This window comes from Schistocerca americana, chromosome 1, assembly GCF_021461395.2.
Source record: "Schistocerca americana isolate TAMUIC-IGC-003095 chromosome 1, iqSchAmer2.1, whole genome shotgun sequence".
Classification (NCBI taxonomy): domain Eukaryota; kingdom Metazoa; phylum Arthropoda; class Insecta; order Orthoptera; family Acrididae; genus Schistocerca; species Schistocerca americana.
This window is the reverse complement of record NC_060119.1, coordinates 777,832,933-777,855,578: the sequence shown is the minus strand read 5'-3', so window position 1 is coordinate 777,855,578 and position 22,646 is coordinate 777,832,933. Positions and strand designations below refer to the sequence as shown.

The following is a 22,646-nucleotide window of genomic DNA, read 5'->3' as shown; positions in this document are numbered from 1 at the left end:
GGTGTTGAGACTATCAGCCGGCAGTGGACCATCCTTGCTTGCCTACTCACAACGCCAGTAACTGCCGAGATACAAAACTGACGGATCACAGTCTGGCATCTGATTTGCGTACGCCCTGATTACTATAAAGGATGATTATCACATTCAGCACACAAAGGGAAAGAGAATCTATTTTTCATGAAGTCGTATGAGCACAGGGTAAATTTACTAAATTTACAATGCCGCAGTTAATATGAAAATTATGTTAAACATTAAAATAGCGTGAAGGGATATACCGGCTCCTGATGGCTTAAAGAAACACAAGCTATACAAGCCTGTCTAGATAAGACAGAGACAGGAAAACGATACTTGTTCCTCGGTCATCTTAAGAGGCTAGCGTACTAGACTTCGCCATCGATAGGTTTATATGTACTGACGTAGAACATTAGTGAGATGGTGTGCATGCATTACTTTGTTGGGTTGGCTTAGTGTCTCCCTCTCAAGGATCAGTTTGTGGCTCGGCAGTTGTAACGTGAATGGTTAGTATATGATTTAACGTGTGCTACATGAAAACAATGCAGTATAGTGTTGTAAATGCCTTATGATCACTTCGGTTCATTTTTTAGAAGTTGGGAACGGGTGGCGACCTCGACGGTTTAATAATCTGTGCTGATATTGTTGGGCCCTATGCAGAATGTTGAGTGCGTCCTTCGTGCGACGGGGCATAGAGGTGAAAGTATAAGGTTGGGTACAGTTGTGCTGCAGCTGTGCAAAGTAGATCTCGTTGTGTTGGAATCCGAAGATGATTGAATCCGTATGCACTGGCACAGCTCAGTAACGGCATAATACACCCTGTACCACTGCTCAAACTTATACCACCGCGACCAGCGCGCTTCGCTGTCTGGCAATCTAGTACACTAACGTGTTGAGATTTCCGAGCAGGTCTATAGGCTCAGTGAGCTGGTCGTCAGAAGTTTCTGCCCACACACTGAGGCTCAAATGATATTGATTGTCCGTGGCCGTTGTGTAGTGGATGTTCTGATTAGTCAACTTACAGATGCTGAGACTGGCGTCGTCCACTGAAGTTTACTGCTCATGGAAATTTAGTGGCGTGGAAACGATATGTGTCTAGACATAAGATCGTTATACCTACATTGTTTCTCACCGTCTCAGGAGATATTTCAAAAACTTTGTCCCATTATTTAAAATTACCCTCTATAACAAGGGGACGAGCACCGGTTAACGTAGGACGGTTGAAGAACATCGTACCTGCGTCGCGAAGTTGTATTTGCAGCACTCGTTCGCTATGACTCGCTTCACTTGGCAGGGTGTTCAGTCACTTGCCTTCACGTGGGCGAGCACCCAGCGATTGTGACCAAACAGGCGCGTGGCCCTACTAAAGATACATGGCAGCTAGCTATGTCCCAACGGAGCCCAAGGTGTAATAGTGAGTGAAGGAAACTGACAATTTACTTTAGCCGGGGCAGTGTCGCTTTTGTTTTTCAACTTCCACCAAGCTGTGCAAGTTTATTCTCTCCCCCCCTCTCTCCCTCCTCGATCCCTCTGTCCCTCCCTCTCCGCATTGTCACCGAGTGAGCACCAACACCTGTAGTCCACTAGAACACTGCTCGTCGAACTGCGGCGAGCAGGTAGCATGCGACATGAATCCAATGTTCGTGCCTTACGCGGTTCTGAGCTGCATTTTATAACAACAAGCATCTAGCAACTAACAGCCAATTCCAAAAACGTCAAACAGCGTTATGAGCATGTTAAGAGCGTAATTTTCTTTCTCAGCAATAAACAAAAATACTAGCATGGATAATAATATTTCAAGATGTGTTTAATTTTAATTTGATGTTGGTGAATTCGACCGTCGGCTAAGTAAAGTTGGCCGCTTACCTTACGGCCAGAGGGCTAAGTAGCACGACCACTTCAGTGTTAGAGAATGTGAGAGGAGCCTGCCGGGGTGGCCGAGCGGTTCTAGGCGCTACAGTCTGGAACCGCGCGACCGCTGCGGTCGCAGGTTCGAATCCTGCCTCGGGCACGGATGTATGTGATGTCCTTAGGTTAGTTAGGATTAAGTAGTTCTAGGTTCTAGGCGACTGATGACCTCAGAAGTTAAGTCGCATAGTGCTCAGAGCCATTTGAACCATTTTTTGAAAGTGAGAGGGGGAATGTCTTATCGTTTGTCTTCCAGTGGTGACAACTCATGGGCGAGAGCGACTCTACCGATGAGTTGCTATGGTATACATTTTGAGACGGAGGTACCATGGATTCGCGAATGTGCATTACAGAGATGGTCATCTTAAAGAGCAGTACATATTTGTAGTAAGGAATGTGTAATTACATTACGGCTGTTATAGTACAAAGAAAAACGACACTGAAAACATTTCATGCATTTGAATGTAAGTGCAATTACCATTATTAATCAATCAATCGGTTACTCACAGCCGGCCGGAGTGACCGTGCGATTCTAGGCGCTACAGTCTGGAACCGAGTGACCGCTACGGTCGCAGGTTCGAATCCTGCCTCGGGCATGGATGTGTGTGATGTCCTTAGGTTAGTTAGGTTTAATTAGTTCTAGGTTCTAGGCGACTGATGACCTCAGAAGTTAAGTCGCATAGTGCTCAGAGCCATTTGAACCATTTTGTTTACTCATACAGACAATACAACAACACCTCTAAGGCAATTACTGTGTCACAACTTTCACGTCCCTGATCTTGCAAAGAATTGGCAGCAGAGAACAGGCGGCATGAAGTGTGACGAATAGTGCGTACATTTAAGGATCAATACTCGAGGGCCAGCGGCCAACTTGCCGCGCCCGTGCTAAAGGTAGTCTGTTAGGGGCTCTTAAAACACTAATTTATGTAGATTATTACCACCACGCAATATCAGTATCGGCTCTTGGGCAGGGCAGGCTGACGACCACTGTTTTAGATCATGGTCACCGCATTCCTATCGTTCGAGCACGCCGGTTGCTCATCGCAAAGAAATATTTTCATCAGAATGAGATTTTCACTCTGCAGCGGAGTGTGCGCTGATATGAAACTTCCTGGCAGATTAAAACTGTGTGCCCGACCGAGACTCGAACTCGGGACCTTTACCTTTCGCGGGCAAGTGATCTACCATCTGAGCTACCGAAGCACGACTCACGCCCGGTACTCACAGCTTTACTTCTGCCAGTATCTCGTCTCCTACCTTCCAAACTTTACAGAAGCTCTCCTGCGAACCTTGCAGAACCAGCACTCCTGAAAGGAAGGATATTGCGGAGACATGGCTTAGCCACAGCCTGGGGGATGTTTCCAGAATGAGATTTTCACTCTGCAGCGGAGTGTGCGCTGATATGAAACTTCCTGGCAGATTAATACTGTGTGCCCGACCGAGACTCGAACTCAGGACCTAGTTCGAGTCTCGGTCGGGCACACAATTTTAATCTGCCAGGAAGTTTCAAATATTTTCATGTTTGAAACTGTCAGCTGCGAGAACGGTATGCGCTGTAATGCGTGACCCCCGTACCCCTTGATATAGACGTCGGAGCACCGGCCGCCGCCGAAGAAGTCCTTCTCGTCGAGCGGGACTTCCTCGGTGCCGACGACGACGACGCGCAACTCGAGGTCCCGCGGCTTCCGCGGCGAGATGTCGAGGGGCGGCGGCGGCAGCGCGGCGGCGGACGGCAGCGGGAAGAGGTCCAGCCAGAGGTGCAGGAAGCCCTGCGCCAGCCCCGGGAAGGCGGCGTGCAGCAGCGGCCGGCGCTCCACGTGCTCCGCCACCAGCCGCGGCCGCCACGCGCGCAGCGCCTCCAGAGCCAGCTGCTCGCGCCACTCCGAACTCCGCCGCTCCGCTGCGACGCGAAAAACACCGTCAGTTTCTCTCAACACTCTATTCAGACGTTTTTTATCGTCTCATTCAGACTTTAGCCGCATGGGCAACAATGTAGTACAGAGATCCTGGTTAACTAGTTCTTTGACTTTTATGAATATGCCAAGTTACAACTAGGAGGTCGACGGAAAAATCGTACTTTTTAAACATTTTGTTTTTTCCTCCACAATTTTCTCTTAGTATCAGTCGAAACATAACCAGCTTAAAAATATACTCTAAGACACAAAAACGAAGCGCGAAGGAATTACCCGAATGGGATAGAAACCGGTAGATGTGACGCACAGGTATAGACAAGCAAATGACTACAATGCCAGAAAAATTCAATTATTTGTTCAAGAGAAAGAGCTTCACAAATTGAGCAAGTATTAACCCGTTGGTCCACCTCTGACAATTATCCGATCCCTTATTGGGTTTGGCATTGATCAAATTCTATCCAATTGGTGCGATAGATCGTCAAAATCCCTAGATGGTTGGAGCGTCCTGCCCGTACTGACCCAAACATTCTCCGTTGGTGGAAGTTCCAGCGACCTTGCTCGCCAAGGCAGCGTTCGGCAAGCACGAAGGCAAGCATTAGAAACTCTCGCCTTGTCCGAATGGACATTATCTTGCTGAAATGTAAGCCAAGGGAGGCTTGCCATGAGGGGAAACAAAACGACGTATCGCTATACTGTAAATGCACAGTGGATGACCAACAAAGGGATCCTGCTATGAAAAGAAATGGCGTCCCAAACCGTCACTCCTAGTTGCCGGACGTATGTCGGGCGACAGTCAGGTTGGTATTCCTGACCGCTTGGGGCGTCTCCAAACACACAGGAGCAAGAGTGCGCATCTATGCATTGTGCTACTTAAGTATCTACACACTATACACTGCTACTTAAGTATCTACACACTATACACTGTGTACGTCATACAACAAGTACAATTATTTTTTAACATGGTTTATGTGCACTAATGTAAAAAAGACGTTCAACCTCTATTTCATCTCTTAGAATCGATTTTTTGTTTTCTGCAATAGCCCAAGTTCCCACTCACGTTCCCAGCTCTCTCCAAACCAAATTTCAGACAAAGTTACTTTCCCATTTGTAATATTAGTACGGAACTGTCGATGAAACAGTTCTTGCTCCATCAAAGTTTCAAATACTATTCTTCTTCAGAATATCCTTATATACTATTAATTAATATCCACTATGTTCCCGCTTTTCACTTTTTTACCAGTTCTTTTTTGAGGTTCAACATGGTTCAAATGGCTCTGAGCACTATGGGACTTAACTGCTGTGGTCATCAGTCCCCTAGAACTTAGAACTACTTAAACCTAACTAACCTAAGGACATCACACACATCCATGCCCGAGGCAGGATTCGAACCTACGACAGTAGCAGTCATGCGGTTCCAGACTGTAGCGCCTTTTTCAGGTTTCAGGATGGCCTTAGCCATTTTTCCTATTTATGGACGTTTGCACGTGTTCAAGAGAGACGTTTTAAATACTTTGATGAGAATGTTGGGAAGTGTACTTTCTCCGGATTTCAAATAGATCACCTCTATGGATTGACTGTAAGTAGGCACAAACCTAAACGCTTTTATTTCCCATTTGCTGCCATTTCCAAAATTCTAGTAAGTTGTCTTATGTATTTGTGTACAGGTAAACACTTGGTAATGCAAATATAGTTTGCGAAACCGTTCGTGTCTTTCAATAAAGATTTTTTACAGTCACAGCTGTCCTTCGTATTCAACATTTTCACAAGTTTGATAAGGTTAACAAGGCAAAGACTGTTAGTTCTGTTGCACAATTAATGACGGAATATTTAAATTCGAAATTATTATTCAGAAACTTCCATTCGTCACAAGACAAATATCACACAGTCAAACAAACCATTGATATGAAGACTTCTTACTGCGTGCATTTCAAAATGTCATTTGTTTTCAAAGAGGAGAAAAAGTCAATATAAAGAAGAACTAATTACTGAACTGTAGGTTCTCAGTATCTAAGTCAATTACTTAACAAATGAAACACACGCAATGGTGAAATATTATACAATATATACTGTAAAATATTACACCATTGTTGTTCGTGTTTCATTCATTATGTATAAAATATTCTAGCAAGAACCGACGGAACATTCAATCAATGTAAGGCAGTTGCTTGCAGTTCTCGAGAATTTCACAACTCGACCAAATCGAGTAAGTTTCTTCAGTGAGCCTCTTGGAGGTATGGGTAACTCATTATCAGGTGAAGTGCTCTGTAGGTTATCCTGCCGGCCACTGGTATTCGTGTTCACAAAGATGTTGGCAGGTTTCAGTCCGTCAAATGAGATGTCAGTTGGCACATCCTTAATTTTTAGAGTGAAATATTGTGTTTTTACTCCAGAACTTCATAGGAGCCTTCGCAAGGAGGCTTGGCCTTCACTTTGCCATTCCTCACAAATTCAGGAGTTGTATTATGCGGATCTTTACTACGGAATGGTATTTCCTTTACCTTGTGTGAACATTCTGAACGGCGTGGTTTATCCACTTACTAACGTAACTGAGAAGTGAATACTGGAAGATCTACTTCTGGTTTGTTTTCCGACCTTACAATGAAATCACCAGGCAACGTTAGAGTTGTGCCATACAGCATCTCAGGAGCTCTTGAATTATTTTCTTTTCTCACAAATCAACGCATTCCTAGGAGAATTTTAAAAATGATGTCATTCCACTGATTTTCACCATCTGCCCTGGAATGATGTCACTTCATTTATTTTTACCATGTGCTCTGACGGCTGCCTTGAATGTTCGATGGTATCTCTTTATTTTCACAGTTAATCGTGGATGAAACACCGTAGTTTGTGATAATTTAGAACCTCAAATCTTACCTAATGCAAGGAACAGCTCTGGTTGGAACTGTCTTCTTTGGTCAGTTACTATTTGGTTAGTTGCTCCAAATCTAGTGATCCAGGAGTTATAAAACGCTCGCGCCACTGTTTCTGCTCGACCATCACGTAGTAGAATTTCTGTCCAGTTACGGAACCGTCTGATGTAATTTCAAAGGTAGGTCGGCTAGATCGGCGTGTACCACCTTAAATAGTCCCTCTGTGGCTGGAAACTGGCCAATAGGAGATTTAGTATGTCTAGTCACTTCGTTCTTTTGGCGTACAGTGCATGATTTCGCCCATTTTTTGGATGTCTTGTTCGATGCTTGACCAAATGAACCTGCTCGTTACTAATTTAACAAATGCATAATAACATTTTTCATCATACTGTGGTAATGCGGAAGAAACCTGATATCTAAATTGCTGCGGAATATAAGGACGAATGTTACTCTTTGGTACATCACTCCATAATAATCTTCCACAAGGGATTTCCTGCTGTTTAAACTTCGATGAGGTATGATAACTAGAGTGAATTTTCTCGAATTCTTGATCATTCACTTGAGAGTCTGCTATCTTTTCGTAACTAGTTGGTACTAATTCTTCCAGGCTGAATAGGTTGTCAGCCACAGTATTATCTACAAATAATACAAGTTCATTGTTTACATTCGGGAATGTTAAAGGTGCTGCGTTTGTAAGATCCATTTTGCACTTCTCGAATTGCTTTAATGCATCCTCTACCTTCTGTATGCTTCTTTCGTTGTTTTTCTTGGTATTCTTCAAGTAATCATTTAGAACAGCTTCATGTTCGGTGATCTGTTCCAAATGTCTTCGGTAAAAATACAGCGTGTCAAGGAAACAACGCCATTCCGACACGTTCCTGGAAATTTGCAATTAGTTATCGATTTTACTAGTTTTGGGTTTCTTTGGTACCTTCTGTGTTCATCTACATCTACTATACATCTACATCTACATGGATACTCTACGAATCACATTTAAGTGCCTGGCAGGGGGTTAATCGACCCACCTTCACAATTCTCTATTATTCAAATCTCCTATAGCGCGTGGAAACAACGAACACCTATATTTTTCCGCAAGAGCTCTGATTTCCATATTTTATCATTTTTATACCTGTGTAGGTCGGTCTCACCAAATATTTTCGCATTCGGAAGAGAAAGTTGGTGATTGGAATTTCGTGAGAAGATTCCGTCGCAACGCAAAACGTCTTTCTTTTAACGATTTCCAGCCCAAATCCTGTATCTTTTCTGTGAGGCTCTCTCCCATATTTCGCGATAATACAAAACGTGCTGCCTTTCTTTGAACTTTTTCGATGTACTCCGTCAGTCCTATCTGGTAAGTATCCCACACCACGCAACAGTATTTTAAAAGAGGACGGACAATCGTAGTGTAGGCAATGTCCTTAGTAGATCTGTTACATTTTCTAAGTGTCCTGCCAGTAATACGCAGTCTTTGATTAGCCTTCCCCACAACATTTTCTATGTGTTCGTTCGTAATTGTAATTCCTACGTATTTAGTCGAATTTACAGCGTTTAGATTTGACTGATTTATCTTGTAACCGAAGTCTAACGATTTCCTTTTAGCACTGGATGACCTCGCACTTGACCTCACACTTTTCGTTATTTAGGGTCCACTGCCAATTTTTGCACCATACAGATATTTTTTATAAATAGTTTTGCAATTTGTTTTGATCTTCTGAGGACTTTATTAGTCGATAAACGACAGTGTCATCCTGCCCAGATTGTCTCCAAATCGTTTATATAGATAAGGAACAGCAAAGGGCTTGTAACACTACCTTGGGGAACGCCGGAAATCACTTCTGTTTTACTCGATGGCTTTCCGACAATTTCTACGAACTGTGACCTCTCTGACAGGAAATCACAAATCCAGTTACATAACTGAGACGATATTCCATAAGCAAGCAATTTCACTATAAGCCGCTTGTGTGGCACAGTGTCAAAAGCTTTCCAGAAATCGAGGAATACGGAACCAATCTGAAATTCCTTGTCAACAGCATCAACACTTCATGCGAGTAAAGAGTTGGTTGTGTTTCACAAAAACAATGTTTTCTAAATCCGTGTTGACTGTGTCTCAATAGACCGTTTTCTTCGAGGTAATTCATAATGTTCGAAATCAATATATGTTCCAAAATCCTGCTGCATATTGACGTTATGATATGGACCTGTAATGTAGTGAATTACTCCTACCGGGGGCAGATTTGGGGATCTTGCCATCCACGGGAGTACAACATTACAATATCGCATCAGTTCATAGGGGCACGTACCACGTGTGCACGAGCATTGTCCTGTTGAAAAATGGTTTCACAATACTGTCACGCCGGCCGGAGTGGCCGTGCGGTTCTAGGCGCTACAGTCTGGAGCCCCGAGACCGCTACGGTCGCAGGTTCGAATCCTGCCTCGGGCATGGATGTGTGTGATGTCCTTAGGTTAGTTAGGTTTAAGTAGTTCTAAGTTCTAGGGGGCTGATGACCTCAGAAGTTGAGTCCCATAGTGTTCAGAGCCATTTGAACCAATACTGTCACACAAGAGCTAACACAAGAGGGCGAAGGATGTCTGTGACTAATCGTTGTGCCGTCAGAGTTCCCTCAGTCACTACAAACAGTGACCTGAAGTCACACGAGCTGGTACCCGAAACAGTGACGCCAAGACCAAGACAGATGTGCCCACCAAGTCTAGAAGAATGGAACCTTTCTTCAGGTCGCCGCAAGACTCACCGACAGTGCTCATCCAAGGTAGTGTAGAACCGTAATTCGTCACTATATAGTATGTGATACCAGTCACCAACAGACGAAGCTTATCAGCCATGGAAACATTCCAATCTAAGATGTTTGGGTAGTGCTGTTAATGGTAGCCAAGTCATTCGATAGTAATACACTAGCGCCACAGCTGTTAGTCCCTGAAAAATGGTGTGGGATGATCAGAATGTTGTAGCGGATTCGTTGCACGTTTTCGGATTGCAGGTGAACATGTGAAGGGGTTACCATGGCCCTGGTACACAATACAGTGGTCCTGCCTTGTGGTGGCTCGACACGGTCATCTAGAACCTTAGTGAGTATGCCTGTCCTTATGATTGCAGGTGAACATGTAAAGGGGTTACCACGGCCCTGGTAGACAATACAGTGCTCCTGCCTTGTGGTGGCTCGACACGGTCATCTGCAACCTTAGCGAGTATGCCTGTCCTTGTGTTCCTATGCAGTCCAACAACAGGCCACAGTAAAATCCAAATGATCAACAGATCTGGATACTGCAGGATTGAACCAGCTGGCTAAATGGAGGCTCACAGCTAGCGTCCGTTGAAACTCTGCAGGTCCAGGTAACTCTGTCTCACAAGAGTTTACTTGCCATAATATTTATGTAAAGAAGATTGACCAATGTATCAATCGCAAATTCTCAGTAACAAACATTCTGATAGGATTCAGAATCAACTAATAAGTGAAACGTTTACCAAAAACTTTCACACATCTTCTAAAACTGAGAATGAATGAAAGACATTAGAGAAATTAGGATCAAGCCCAGACATCTCAGATGGAATCTGAATAAAAGTTGAAAGATAAGACACGATATGAAAAATAAGCAAGCCTCTAGGAAAAACGGAAATCAAAGAAAACTTGACATATCCCATTCTGCACTGTAATGACGACATTAGCATTTGATGCGACTTCTATTAGCCATGAAATAATAACCATTCTTCTACGGACAGAATTCGTTTATGTGATTTGAAAATTGTGAATAGCAAATAAGAAAACAAATAATATTGTTGTGGTACCGAATAGTAAGGGGTTGAAAATATTAATATTTTATATTAAAACTCACTAACATTGCCACAGGCAAATTCAAGTCATACCAGAGACAGAGGTGGAAGCACGGAGCCAGCCTTTATATCGCAAGTGAGTCAGACCTTCAACACGTTACAGCACTGTCTGCCGAGTGACAATACACATTCAGCGACTGTGACAGAAAACCAAAGAAAGTGAGAGAAAGTTATGTGTAAACTCACAAGACAAGGTGCAAGACACTCTATCTCTTACACAAGAGCACACAGAGAGGTACTGACACAGCAATTAACAGCCCGTTAAACGAAGATAGCAAAATGAAGAGCATTCATCTACTGATGGAGAAACTCACTGTTTCTCGACAACACCACACTGCATGGTGATACCAGCACTGATCTTCTACGTGTAAGACAGTAACAGGGCTTCTTGAGCTTCATGTTCCTGTTCAACACTCCTGCACCTTCAGGTGCCCACCAGGTGGTAGGGAAGAGATCAACCTACCACACGACTACCGACACAGTAAATCACAGTAGGATCATCAAGGGTCATCGAAGAATTTGGAGTAGGACTGAAGACATTCCAGCAGCTAGCGCGAGATCGCTTCGTGCTGGGCAACGGCCGCCCCTGCTCGCCGGAAACCCCCACAGCCTGGGCTCGCCAACACTTCTTCTGGGCGTGCAGCTACCGACATGACTGGACAAACGTCAGTTAGAGTACTAAGCTCAGCGGAATTAGCAACAGCTGCGGGCGGAAGAACAATGTTTTACTGGCACCGAAGATGCTTCATAGGTTCCCAATAGGTATCCTGAGTGCAGAGGTGTGTCTGCTCGGCCCCTCTGTACTATATTGTCTTGTTCTTTTGCTTCACCTATGTTTTTGTAGCATGTCCGTAAGAACCAAATTTACGCTTACCTCCTTTCACACTGACACGCCAAAGAAACTGGTATAGGCATGCGTATTCGAATACAGAGATATGTCAACGGACATAATACGTCGCTGCGGTCGGCAACATCTATGTAAGACAACACGTGGTGTTATATTCGGCGCACGAGCGATGGGACCCAGCATCTCCAAGGCAGCGATGAAGCGGGGATTTTCCCGTAAGACGATTTCACGAATGAACCGTGAATATCAAGAATCCGGTAAAAATCAAATCTCCGACATCGCTGCAGTCGGATAAAGATCCTGCAAGACCGGGACCAACGACGACTGAAGAGAATCGTTCAGCGTGACAAAAGTGCAACCCTTCCGCAAATTGCTACATATTTCAATGCTTGGCCATCAAGAAGTGTTAGCATGCGAACCATTCAACGAAACATCATCGATATGGGCTTTCGGAGGTGAAGGCCCACTCGTCTACCCTTGACAAGTGCACGACACAAGGCTTTACGCCTCGCCTGAGCCCGTAGCACCGACATTGGACTGTTCATGACTTGAAACATGTTGCCTCGTCGAACGAGTCTCGTTTAAAATTGTATCCAGTGGATGGACGTCTACGGTTATGGCAACAGGCTCATGAATTCATGGACCCTGCATGTCAGCAGGGGACTGTTCAAGCTGGTGGAGGCACTGTAATGGTATGGAGTGTGTGCAGTTGGAGTGATTTGGAACCCGTGATATGTCTAGATACGACTGTGATAGATCACCTGCAGCCATTCATGTCCATTGTGTATTCAGATGGACTTGGGCAATTCCAGCAGGACAATTCGACACCCCACACGTCCAGAATTGCTACAGAGTGGCTCCAGGAACACTCTTCTGAGTCTAAACTTTTCCGCTGGCTACCAGATTCCCCAGACATAAACGTTATTGAACATATCTGGGATGCCTTGCAACGTGCTGTTCAGAAGAGATCTCCACCGCCTCGTACTCTTACGGATTTATGGACAGCCCTGCAGGATTCATTATGTCAATTACCTCCAGCACTACTTCATACATTAGTCCATGCCACGTCGTGTTGCGGCACTTTTGCCTGCTAGTGGGGGCCCTACACAATATTAGGCTGGTTTACAAGTTTCTTTGGCTCTTCAGTGTAGAATTACACACACGTATGTTGGAAAACCGCATGCCTCATCTACGTCAGCAACTATAAAGTTTCAATTTGTCATCATAACGCAAAAAATTGCATATTTCTTTCGTAACAATTGTTTGGTACCTGGTAATCAGCCAGTTCAGTTTGTGTTTATACTGTATCTCCCACCTGGCGCTGTAAAACACACTGCATTATGGAAGTGAGCAGGGTGCAAGGTGTTGCAGTGAATTACCGGCGGACTGGTCGGTCAACGGCAGGGAGTACGTGGCCCCGGCAACACTGAGCGTGTCGTCGGCCAGGTACTCAGGAAGACGCAGCCCCTGCTTCCTGCACAGGCCCTCCAGTATCTGCGTCGGCCGCTCTGCGTCGCGCCACGCGTTGTAGCCCTTCCTGCATCCCAAGTGCTCCTTCAGTTCTCGTCGTCTCATCCGCTACCAACAGTTGGCAATATATGTTAGCAACATGATGGGTATGGGTATGCGTTCGATGTTAAGCTCCTGGAATGATTTATTTCCTTGTACGGTATAATAACGTCACATATAGTGGATGGGTGCTGCATTAAATGAAACAGTGTTGTCATGGCATATTACTCGCACAAATTATTTACCATTATCTTTCTGAAAAAACCTTGAAATGTTTGAAGACTTAATTTTTATCAATAGGTTAAATTTTTAGATCGAATAAATTGGAAGTGGTATATTATAATTCTGTGACGGAAGTTTGAACAGGTTGACTACAGAAAGGACGTATAATCTGATGGTAATGAATGTTTTGAACATCTGGTTTGTACTGAAAATTGACATCTGACCGGGACAAATTTTCAAATGTCACCACATATTTCAAACATTGCAAGTTCCGCACTTCTGAACGGATAGCATTGATTTAGTTTCGTGAAACTGCATCTTTACTGACTTCATCGTCATCGATGTATTCGTTTCGTTTCAGTGAATTTAACTCATTTCTAAATGTTTCTGCTTCTCCACCATCCGAAGGTAAATAATTACTTTTGGAGCGCTACTGGGATGGACTTTGTAGTGCGTGTTCAGTCCAATGGCGGCAAGGCTACGGGGTTCTAAGGGATAGTAACATATTAGAAACTAGAAATGACAGGAAAATTCTATTGTAGCACTTTTATCAAACAGATTATGTCAGACGACTAGGTCGATTCGTTAATTAAAACCACTACATAAATTACTTTTCACAGTAAGAGATCGTCCTTCAGACTCGGCATTTGTGCCTTTGTTTCATCTTTTATTTTATATTTATTCATGAAAGTGTAGTCAGCAAGCGCAGTGTGTGAGGGGTAGTTAATTGAAAGGGTGGCCTTCATTTTGTGTTACTGCATGTTATATGTTGGTTAAATTCAAAGTCAATAACATAAAATGCAATTGCGAAAAGCTATTTACGCAGCACATAGTTATTTTTAGCGGCACAATGAAACTACTTACTAACAGCGTGATTTGGCTTCATTTTGCGCGATCAGACTAATGCTTCCGAAACTGAGGTTTAGTACTGTCGGTTAGTACTTTCTTCTAACGACTCCCTCAGTTCCAATCAGGAGATAACAACATATTTTATTTCTCTGCTTATTTAGTGTATTACATTTCAATTTACAACTAGTGACAACAGAACGAATCTCATACCAGCCTTCGGACTTCGTTCTGTTGTATATCAAATGTAGCTGTACAGCGCATATTACAAGTTGTGTACGTGTACATTATCTGTTGCTTCTGTGATACTTCAGGGAGGAAACGGAGGTAAGAAAGGAAGAGTATTGACCGGCAAAGTACAGAAAAATGTGTCAGAAAGTAAAGTGCAGAATGTTAATTTTGATGTTATCTTCCACTGGACAAATGAGCTGACAACCTAGAGTTTGTGATGTAGTTAAGGGTGCGTTCGTCATCATAGTTTTTCTATTTCTTATTCTTAGATATTCTACATCAGCTTATTGCTGAAACAGAAGGACTGAATCTCAACGTGTTCTCGCACTGTTTTAATTGAGTTGATATGATAGATACACACATATGAGTTAAGTGCCTCCCTTACAATATTACCATGAAATTTTACACAAAGATTACCAGGTACAGCAACACTAATACGTATGAGGTCTCGAAAATGAGTTGTTGTTTTTAGCAATTAACAACGAACACATACGAAGTTTAGACATAAGCATTTACCGCTGGTGCTGAGCAGACCATGACACTAATATTAAATAGGAAAAAACTTTCCGCGGAGAAAATCTTTCATGTTCAATAAGCAGAATTACACAGGCCAACAGAACTTTTTTTTAAACTTTTTTTATTTTGGTAGCTCATCTTTATAGATTTTTATGAGCTGAATCCAAATGTAGCCATAGGTATTTTTATCACCCATAGTTTTTGAGCAATATTCTGTGTGTTATATCGTATAAAAAAATCCTATGCTATATGGTAAACGGGGAAATTAATGAAACGCTTTGTTACAACATAAGCATGTTTTGTATTTACATTAAGCGACTTAAAACAATGATATGTGTTAATAGAGAAATAACTTGAGATCTGGAATCGGTTTGTATTTTCTTTCTTTTTTTTCTTTGAAGCTTCTTGTGTAGCTTTTTCTACGATGAGTCGCTTTCCGAACTTCTCGGTGAAGTGACCAACAGTAGTCCCCCATCATGTTGGTGTTCCAGCGATCTTGGTAGCGTTTTTTCGTCAGTAGTTTTGGATGAATCAATAAACAGCCTCCAGTCTCCTTTTTGTATTCAATACCAAACTCATTCATCAGATGGGCAATGTCTGAGCAGTACACTAAATCACCTTCTTGTTGAAAAAACTTGGAATATTGCATCTCTCGCTTTCTATACATGTATATGCTGGTTCCAACTGCGAATAAGTTTTTTTTTTAATCAAGAGCCAAGCAATTTAGCTTTTTCTTTCGTTAAGTCCAGATCCCTAACCAAATCGTTAAGCTCGATCTGAGTAAACAATTTGGGCTCTAGACTTTCGGTATTACAATGGAATTCATCATCGTCTGGTTCATCTAAATCAGATCGTACATCAGAAAATATTTCTATTGGAATATAATTTAAGTCATCTGGTGGTTCAGGAACCGGCAAATCTACACCATGCTCTACTGGTCGAATGGCGGACAGTAGGTTAGGGTTGCTTATTACCTTCTTGTTTCTCGAATCGTGACCAGTAATATCAACACTGCAAAAGTAGCAATCATCGGAATGATTTCTTGGCTCCCTCCATATCTTAGGAACAGCAATTCTAAAGACTTTTTCTCCTTTTTGGACCATTATCTCAGATCTTCAACACACACATTACATACCTTATGCGGCGCCAAAGATTTATCTTGATCACCAAGTTTAAATCCAAAGTATGGTAAATAAACCTTTTCTACAAAGTCTTTAATGTTTCTTTGGTGATTTTTAATCACAAGTTTACCACAAATATAACAAAAATTGTCAGCAGAGCTTTTATAACCACGAATAGACATTGTACTGAGCACATGTACAGGAAATGGGAAAGTGAGGTTAGGTTGACAGTAAACAAAACACCATGTGTTAACACAAAAATATAATCGACCTTTTTTTGCCAGAAAATGTTTTTCAACAGTGCTACCAACGTCATCTACATTCATTACACCTCCTATTTAAATTATTTTAACTATATAAAAGCTGTTAAATTCTTTAAAAATCGCTTAATTTAATAAATTTAACCGTAAAAAGTGAATAAATGGTGGGTGATACAGTTTTTAAGTATATTTGGATTTCTCACTCTAAAACACATAAGAGTAAGGTATTTTGAGCAAAAAAGTTTTTCCATCGTTGGTCTGTGTTATTCGTCTCGGGCTTAAGTTATTCGTATTAGAAACAGAAGAGCCCGCTGCCAGATTGCACAAAGTTTTGGTGGCTGGCTGCATAACTACGTAATTAAGCAGCCCACAACCAAAATGAACTGGAGACGAAAGCTGCTTCAACACGTGTAAAGATGAAAATCGTAAGAATGATTCTGACAAATATAGCAGTGGCCCGGAACATTACTGTCTTTCCACATGACGAATTTTCTGATTTGTAGCACTCCTGAAGTAAATTAAATTTAAATAAACGAAACAGTTTTGTGGAAAGTACCGAAAGCGCGTGACTACTGTATCGCAGAGGGAGGCAAAGCAAGCGAGGGCGTGTTACCAACGTGTGGTAGGAACGCGGGAGGCCGCAGTGGGCCCGGTGGTCGCTGAGGAGGCGCTGCTCCAGGTCGATCCTGGTCTCACCGATGAGGTCGTCGCGCGTCGTGCGGTCCCAGTCCATGACGCGCACCGACAACTGCCAGTCCCTCGGCAGCACGCACTCCAGCTGCAGCAGCCTGCCCGCCCAACAACACTGTCCACCGACTCGTCTCAGACTGAACCTTGTGGTCTTATGCTAAGGTATGGTAGTCGCGACGAAGAATAGCCGATGTTAATGTAAATGGTCGTAGCAATCTTTAAACATACAAAATATAAGAAATACATGTTCCATAAGCTGCTACACATAGTCAGTGTATCAAATGAATTCCATAGCATCTCAAGCCTATTAATGTATAATTAAAGGTGGCTATATGTACGATAATAAACTTTCCTCACACTGATCTTACTACATCAGCAGACGAAATGTGGCAAAACTCGGAGATGTTAGTTAACTACCAGTAAACATGAAGCAGGAAAATCTTTGGGTTCACGCCATACTTGCATCAGACTTCTGGTTGTCTTGAATACAAAAGGTTATTGACTTTTTGAATTCTTCTGTAAAGTTTTTCAGGGAAAGTGACGCCAAATTCCTTTCCGCAAAACGCCGGTAAAGCCCTTGTCTGAACAGGAACCGCCCTTTTGGCTGCCACGATAGAAAGAAGACGTTTTCCGGGCACTTGATATGCATCGCTCTGAGAGCTGTGGTGTCGGTAACGGAAACCTTCATTATGCAGCGTCCAATCACATTACTGTCACTACCTGTCGAAAGCCTGAATAACTACCATTTGCAGAGTGGACCGCTGTGAGCCTTGCAGGAAGAGACTCAGTGAGGTGCTGCAAGGTACCAGGAGGAATGTGGAGTCATGCCAAATCCATTTACGTGGCCAGCTGTGCTAGATTTCCCGGTTGAGAATCGATGGTGTGAACAGCCCGATCTCGTGGGATTTAAAGCCGGGGAGTTTGGTGGCCAGGGGAAACTCGTTCTGGTGCTCTTCGAACCACGCACGCACAGTGCGGGCTGTGTGATACGTTGCGTTGTCCGGTGGACGAGATCATCCAGTGAATGCCGCGAAAACACTCTCCAGACCATGTAACGCTCCCTCCGTCTTTGCTTTCAGACGATTCAGCCTTACATGCCAATGACCATTTGTCTGATGGAAGTAAGGAAGTAAGGAAGTAGACGAAGATTCCGAAAGATTACTCGGGAACCGCAGAGTAACCATTCATAGTTATCTCGGAATGCTAATAAACAATTGTGAGGCAATTGAGTTGCGCATGATAATCTTCGTATCTGAAATCAAAGAACAGTTATTGAATGAAAATCGCGTTAACATCCCTTTGTCTACCTTATAGTCAGTACTGAGAAGCACTGTAGTGCATTCCATATGAAAGTGATGTGATAAAGAACGACATCTACAGGATCATGTGCCTTAAGAGCTGATGTGAATGTTATTGAGCTGGAAGAGTGGTCTTGTGTAATTCTAGACGTTAGTCTATCCTGAAAAAGTCCCTTCCTGGACGCATAGCAACTGCAGTCGACTTGAACGTAATTACTGACTCTCTTTGGACTTTTGACCCTACATATCTCCGTCCATTAGCCATTTAACTATTCGTTGGTGCCCCATCACCATATTTCTTATTTTGTTGTTGTTGTGGTCTTCAGTCCTGAGACTGGTTTGATGCAGCTCTCCATGCTACTCTATCCTGTGCAAGCTTCTTCATCTCCCAGTACCTACTGCAACCTACATCCTTCTGAATCTGCTTAGCGTATTCATCTCTTGGTCTCCCTCTACGATTTTTACCCTCCACGATGCCCTCCAATACTAAATTGGTGATCCCTTGATGCCTCAGAACATGTCCTACCAACCGATCCCTTCTTCTTGTCAAGTTGTGCCACAAACTTCTCTTCTCCCCAATCCTATTCAATACTTCCTCATTAGTTATGTGATCTACCCATCTAATCTTCAGTATTCTTCTGTAGCACCACATTTCGAAAGCTTCTATTCTCTTCTTGTCCAAACTATTTATCGTCCATGCTTCACTTCCATACATGGCTACACTCCATACAAATACTATCAGAAATGACTTCCTGACACTTAAATCTATACTCGATGTTAACAAATTTCTCTTCTTCAGAAACGCTTTCCTTGTCATTGCCAGACTACATTTTATATCCTCTCTATTTCGACCATCATCAGTTATTTTGCTCCCCAAGTAGCAAAACTCCTTTACTACTTTAAGTGTCTCATTTCCTAATCTGATTCCCTCAGCATCACCCGACTTAATTCGACTACATTCCATTATCCTCGTTTTGCTTTTGTTGATGTTCATCTTATATCCTCCTTTCAAGAAACTGTCCATTCCATTCAACTGCTCTTCCAAGTCCTTTGCTGTCTCTGACGGAATTACAATGTCATCGGCGAACCTCAAAGTTTTTATTTCTTCTCCATGGATTTTAATACCTACTCCGAATTTTTCTTTTGTTTCCTTTACTACTTGCTCAATATACAGATTGAACAACATCGGGGAGAGGCTACAACCCTGTCTTACTCCCTTCCCAACCACTGCTTCCCTTTCATGTCCCTCGACTCTTATAACTGCCATCTGGTTTCTGTACAAATTGTAAATAGCCTTTCGCTCCCTGTATTTTACCCCTGCCACCTTTAGAATTTGAAGGAGAGTATTCCAGTCAACATTGTCAAAAGCTTTCTCTAAGTCTACAAATGCAAGAAACGTAGGTTTGCCTTTCCTTAATCTTTCTTGTAAGATAAGTCGTAAGGTCAGTATTGCCTCACGTGATCCAGTGTTTCTACGGAATCCAAACTGATCTTCCCCGAGGTCGGCTTCTACTAGTTTTTCCATTCGTCTGTAAAGAATTCGTGTTAGTATTTTGCAGCTGTGACTTATTAAACTGATAGTTCGGTAATTTTCACATCTGTCAACACCCGCTTTCTTTGGGATTGGAATTATTATATTCTTCTTGAAGTCTGAGGGTATTTCGCCTGTCTCATACATCTTGCTCACCAGATGGTAGAGTTTTGTCAGCACTGGCTCTCCCAGGGCCGTCAGTAGTTCCAATGGAATGTTGTCTACTCCGGGGGCCTTGTTTCGACTCAGATCTTTCAGTGCTCTGTCAAACTCATCACGCAGTATCGTATCTCCCATTTCATCTTCATCTACATCCTCTTCCAGTTCCATAATATTGTCCTCAAGTACATCGCCCTTGTATAGACCCTCTATATACTCCTTCCACCATTCTGCTTTCCCTTCTTTGCTTAGAACTGGGTTTCCATCTGAGCTCTTGATATTCATGCAAGTCGTTCTCTTATCTCCAAAGGTCTCTTTAATTTTCCTGTAGGCAGTATCTATCTTACCCCTAGTGAGATAAGCCTCTACATCCTTACATTTGTCCTCTAGCCATCCCTGCTTAGCCATTTTGCACTTCCTGTCGATCTCATTTATGAGACGTTTGTATTCCTTTTTGCCTGCTTCATTTACTGCATTTTTATATTTTCTGCTTTCATCAATTAAATTCAATATTTCCTACTAGCCTTCGTCTTTTTACCTACTTGATCCTCTGCTGCCTTCACTACTTCATCCCTGAAAGCTACCCATTCTTCTTCTACTGTATTTCTTTCCCCCATTTCTGTCAATTGTTCCCTTATGCTCTCCCTGAAACTCTGTACAACCTCTGGTTCTTTCAGTTTATCCAGGTCCCATCTCCTTAAATTCCCACCTTTTTGCAGTTTCTTCAGTTTTAATCTACAGGTCATAACCAATAGATTGTGGTCAGAGTCCACATCTGCCCCTGGAAATGTCTTACAATTTAAAACCTGGTTCCTAAATCTCTGTCTTACCATTGTATAATCTATCTGATACCTTTTAGTATCTCCAGGGTTCTTCCATGTATACAACCTTCTTTCATGATTCTTAAACCAAGTGTCAGCTATGATTATGTTGAGCTCTGAGCAAAATTCTACCAGGCGGCTTCCTCTTTCATTTCTTAGCCCCAGTCCATATTCACCTACTACGTTTCCTTCTCTCCCGTTTCCTACACTCGAATTCCAGTCACCCATGACTATTAAATTTTCGTCTCCCTTCACTATCTGAATAAATTCTTTTATTTCATCATACATTTCTTCAATTTCTTCGTCATCTGCAGAGCTAGTTGGCATATAAACTTGTACTACTGTAGTAGGTGTGTTCTTCGTATCTACCTTGGCCACAATAATGCGTTCACTGTGCTGTTTGTAATAGCTTACCCGCATTCCTATTTTCCTGTTCATTATTAAACCTACACCTGCTTTACCCCTATTTGATTTTGTGTTTATAACCCTGTAGTCACGTGACCAGAAGTCTTGTTCCTCTTGCCACCGAACTTCACTAATTCCCACTATATCTAACTTTAACCTATCAATTTCCCTTTTTAAATTTTCTAACCTACCTGCCCGATTAAGGGATCTGACATTCCACGCTCCGATCCGTAGAACGCCAGTTTTCTTTCTCCTGATAACGACGTCCTATTGAGTTGTCCCCGCCCGGAGATACGAATGGGGGGCTATTTTACCTCCGGAATATTTTACCCAAGAGACCGCCATCATCATTTAGTCATACAGTAAAGCTGCATGCCCTCGGGAAAAATTACGGCTGTAGTTTCGCCTTGCTTTCAACCGTTCGCAGCCGTTTCTTATTTTAGTCATTTTGAATCATTGATCTCTCACCCTCCAGATTCGATCCAGCACCTCTTTGTTGCATATTCTATCTATCCATCTCATCTTCAGCCTTATTCTGAAACATGACGTTTCAAAAGCTTATATTCTCTTCTTGTCTGAACTGTTTATCGCCCACGGTTCACATTCATATAACAACCAGACTGTCAACAAATACTTTCACAAAAACTTCTTAAGACTGAGCTTCCCGGCCGTGGTGGCCAAGCGGTTAAAGGCGCTACAGCCTGGAACCGCGCGGGCGCTACGGTCGCAGGTTCGAATCCTGCCTCGGGCATGGATGTGTGTGATGTCCTTAGGTTAGTTAGGTTTAAGTAGTTCTAAGTTCTAGGGGACTGATGACCTTAGAAGTTAAGTCCCATAGTGCTCAGAGCCATTTGAACCATTTGAAGACTGAGCTTTACATTAGACATTAACTCATTTCTCATTATGAGGAAACTTTTTCCTGCCAGTGCCGGTCAGCATTTTATACCACCTTTATTTTGGACGTCGTCTGTTATTTTGTTGCACATATAACCAAACTTGTCAACTACATTCTCCGTCTTGTTTTCTAGTCTGATTCTCTATGAAGTAACTGATTTAATTGGACAACACCCCATTACCCTCATTTTAAATTTGTTGATATTCATGTTATAACATCTTTTCAAGACACTAAGCAAACGTTCCACCGTTCTTCCTAGTCATTTGCCTTACCTTATAAAATTACAGTGCCTCAGACAATACTTACATAAAGAGATAGTTACATACGCCGTCATTTCATAGACCGGTAGAGAGAAAATTAACAAGATTGTAGAACAACTAATAAAAACAAAAAATTCCTAATAGTTGTTGAAAAAGAAAACAGCCAACAAGTAACGCAAACAACGACAAGTATAATATAAACGTGAAGAGCCGTCTGAAGGCGAACCTGTTGGTTCGAAACCTAGAGCGGCCTTATTCTTGAAAAGAAATAGCGTTATTGCATGTTGGTGAGGGCTGTTTTCTTCTATGCAACTTTCTTGGCAACAGGGACCAGTCAGCTTCCTGGTATTACATTTAGAACGTTCTTGATATAGTATCTATTTTCAAAACTTGCTTTTTCTTTAAGTCCGGCTTATGCAAAACATGAAGAAGAGAAATTTGTTAACATCGAGTATAGATTTAAGTGTCAGGAAGTCGTTTCTGAA

General features: G+C 42.6%; 1 protein-coding gene across 1 annotated transcript in view; it reads right to left on the bottom strand.

The window, feature by feature from the left end:
- LOC124594154 (otoferlin-like) overlaps positions 1 to 22,646 on the bottom strand; it is a 171,566-nt gene that overhangs the window by 28,328 nt on the left and 120,592 nt on the right. The window contains exons 13-15 of the mRNA XM_047132512.1: positions 16,716 to 16,890; positions 12,777 to 12,975; positions 3,637 to 3,820 (exon numbers count right to left, since the gene is read on the bottom strand). Coding sequence (XP_046988468.1) covers positions 3,637 to 3,820; positions 12,777 to 12,975; positions 16,716 to 16,890 — 558 coding nt within the window. The remainder of the gene's footprint in view (positions 1 to 3,636; positions 3,821 to 12,776; positions 12,976 to 16,715; positions 16,891 to 22,646) is intronic.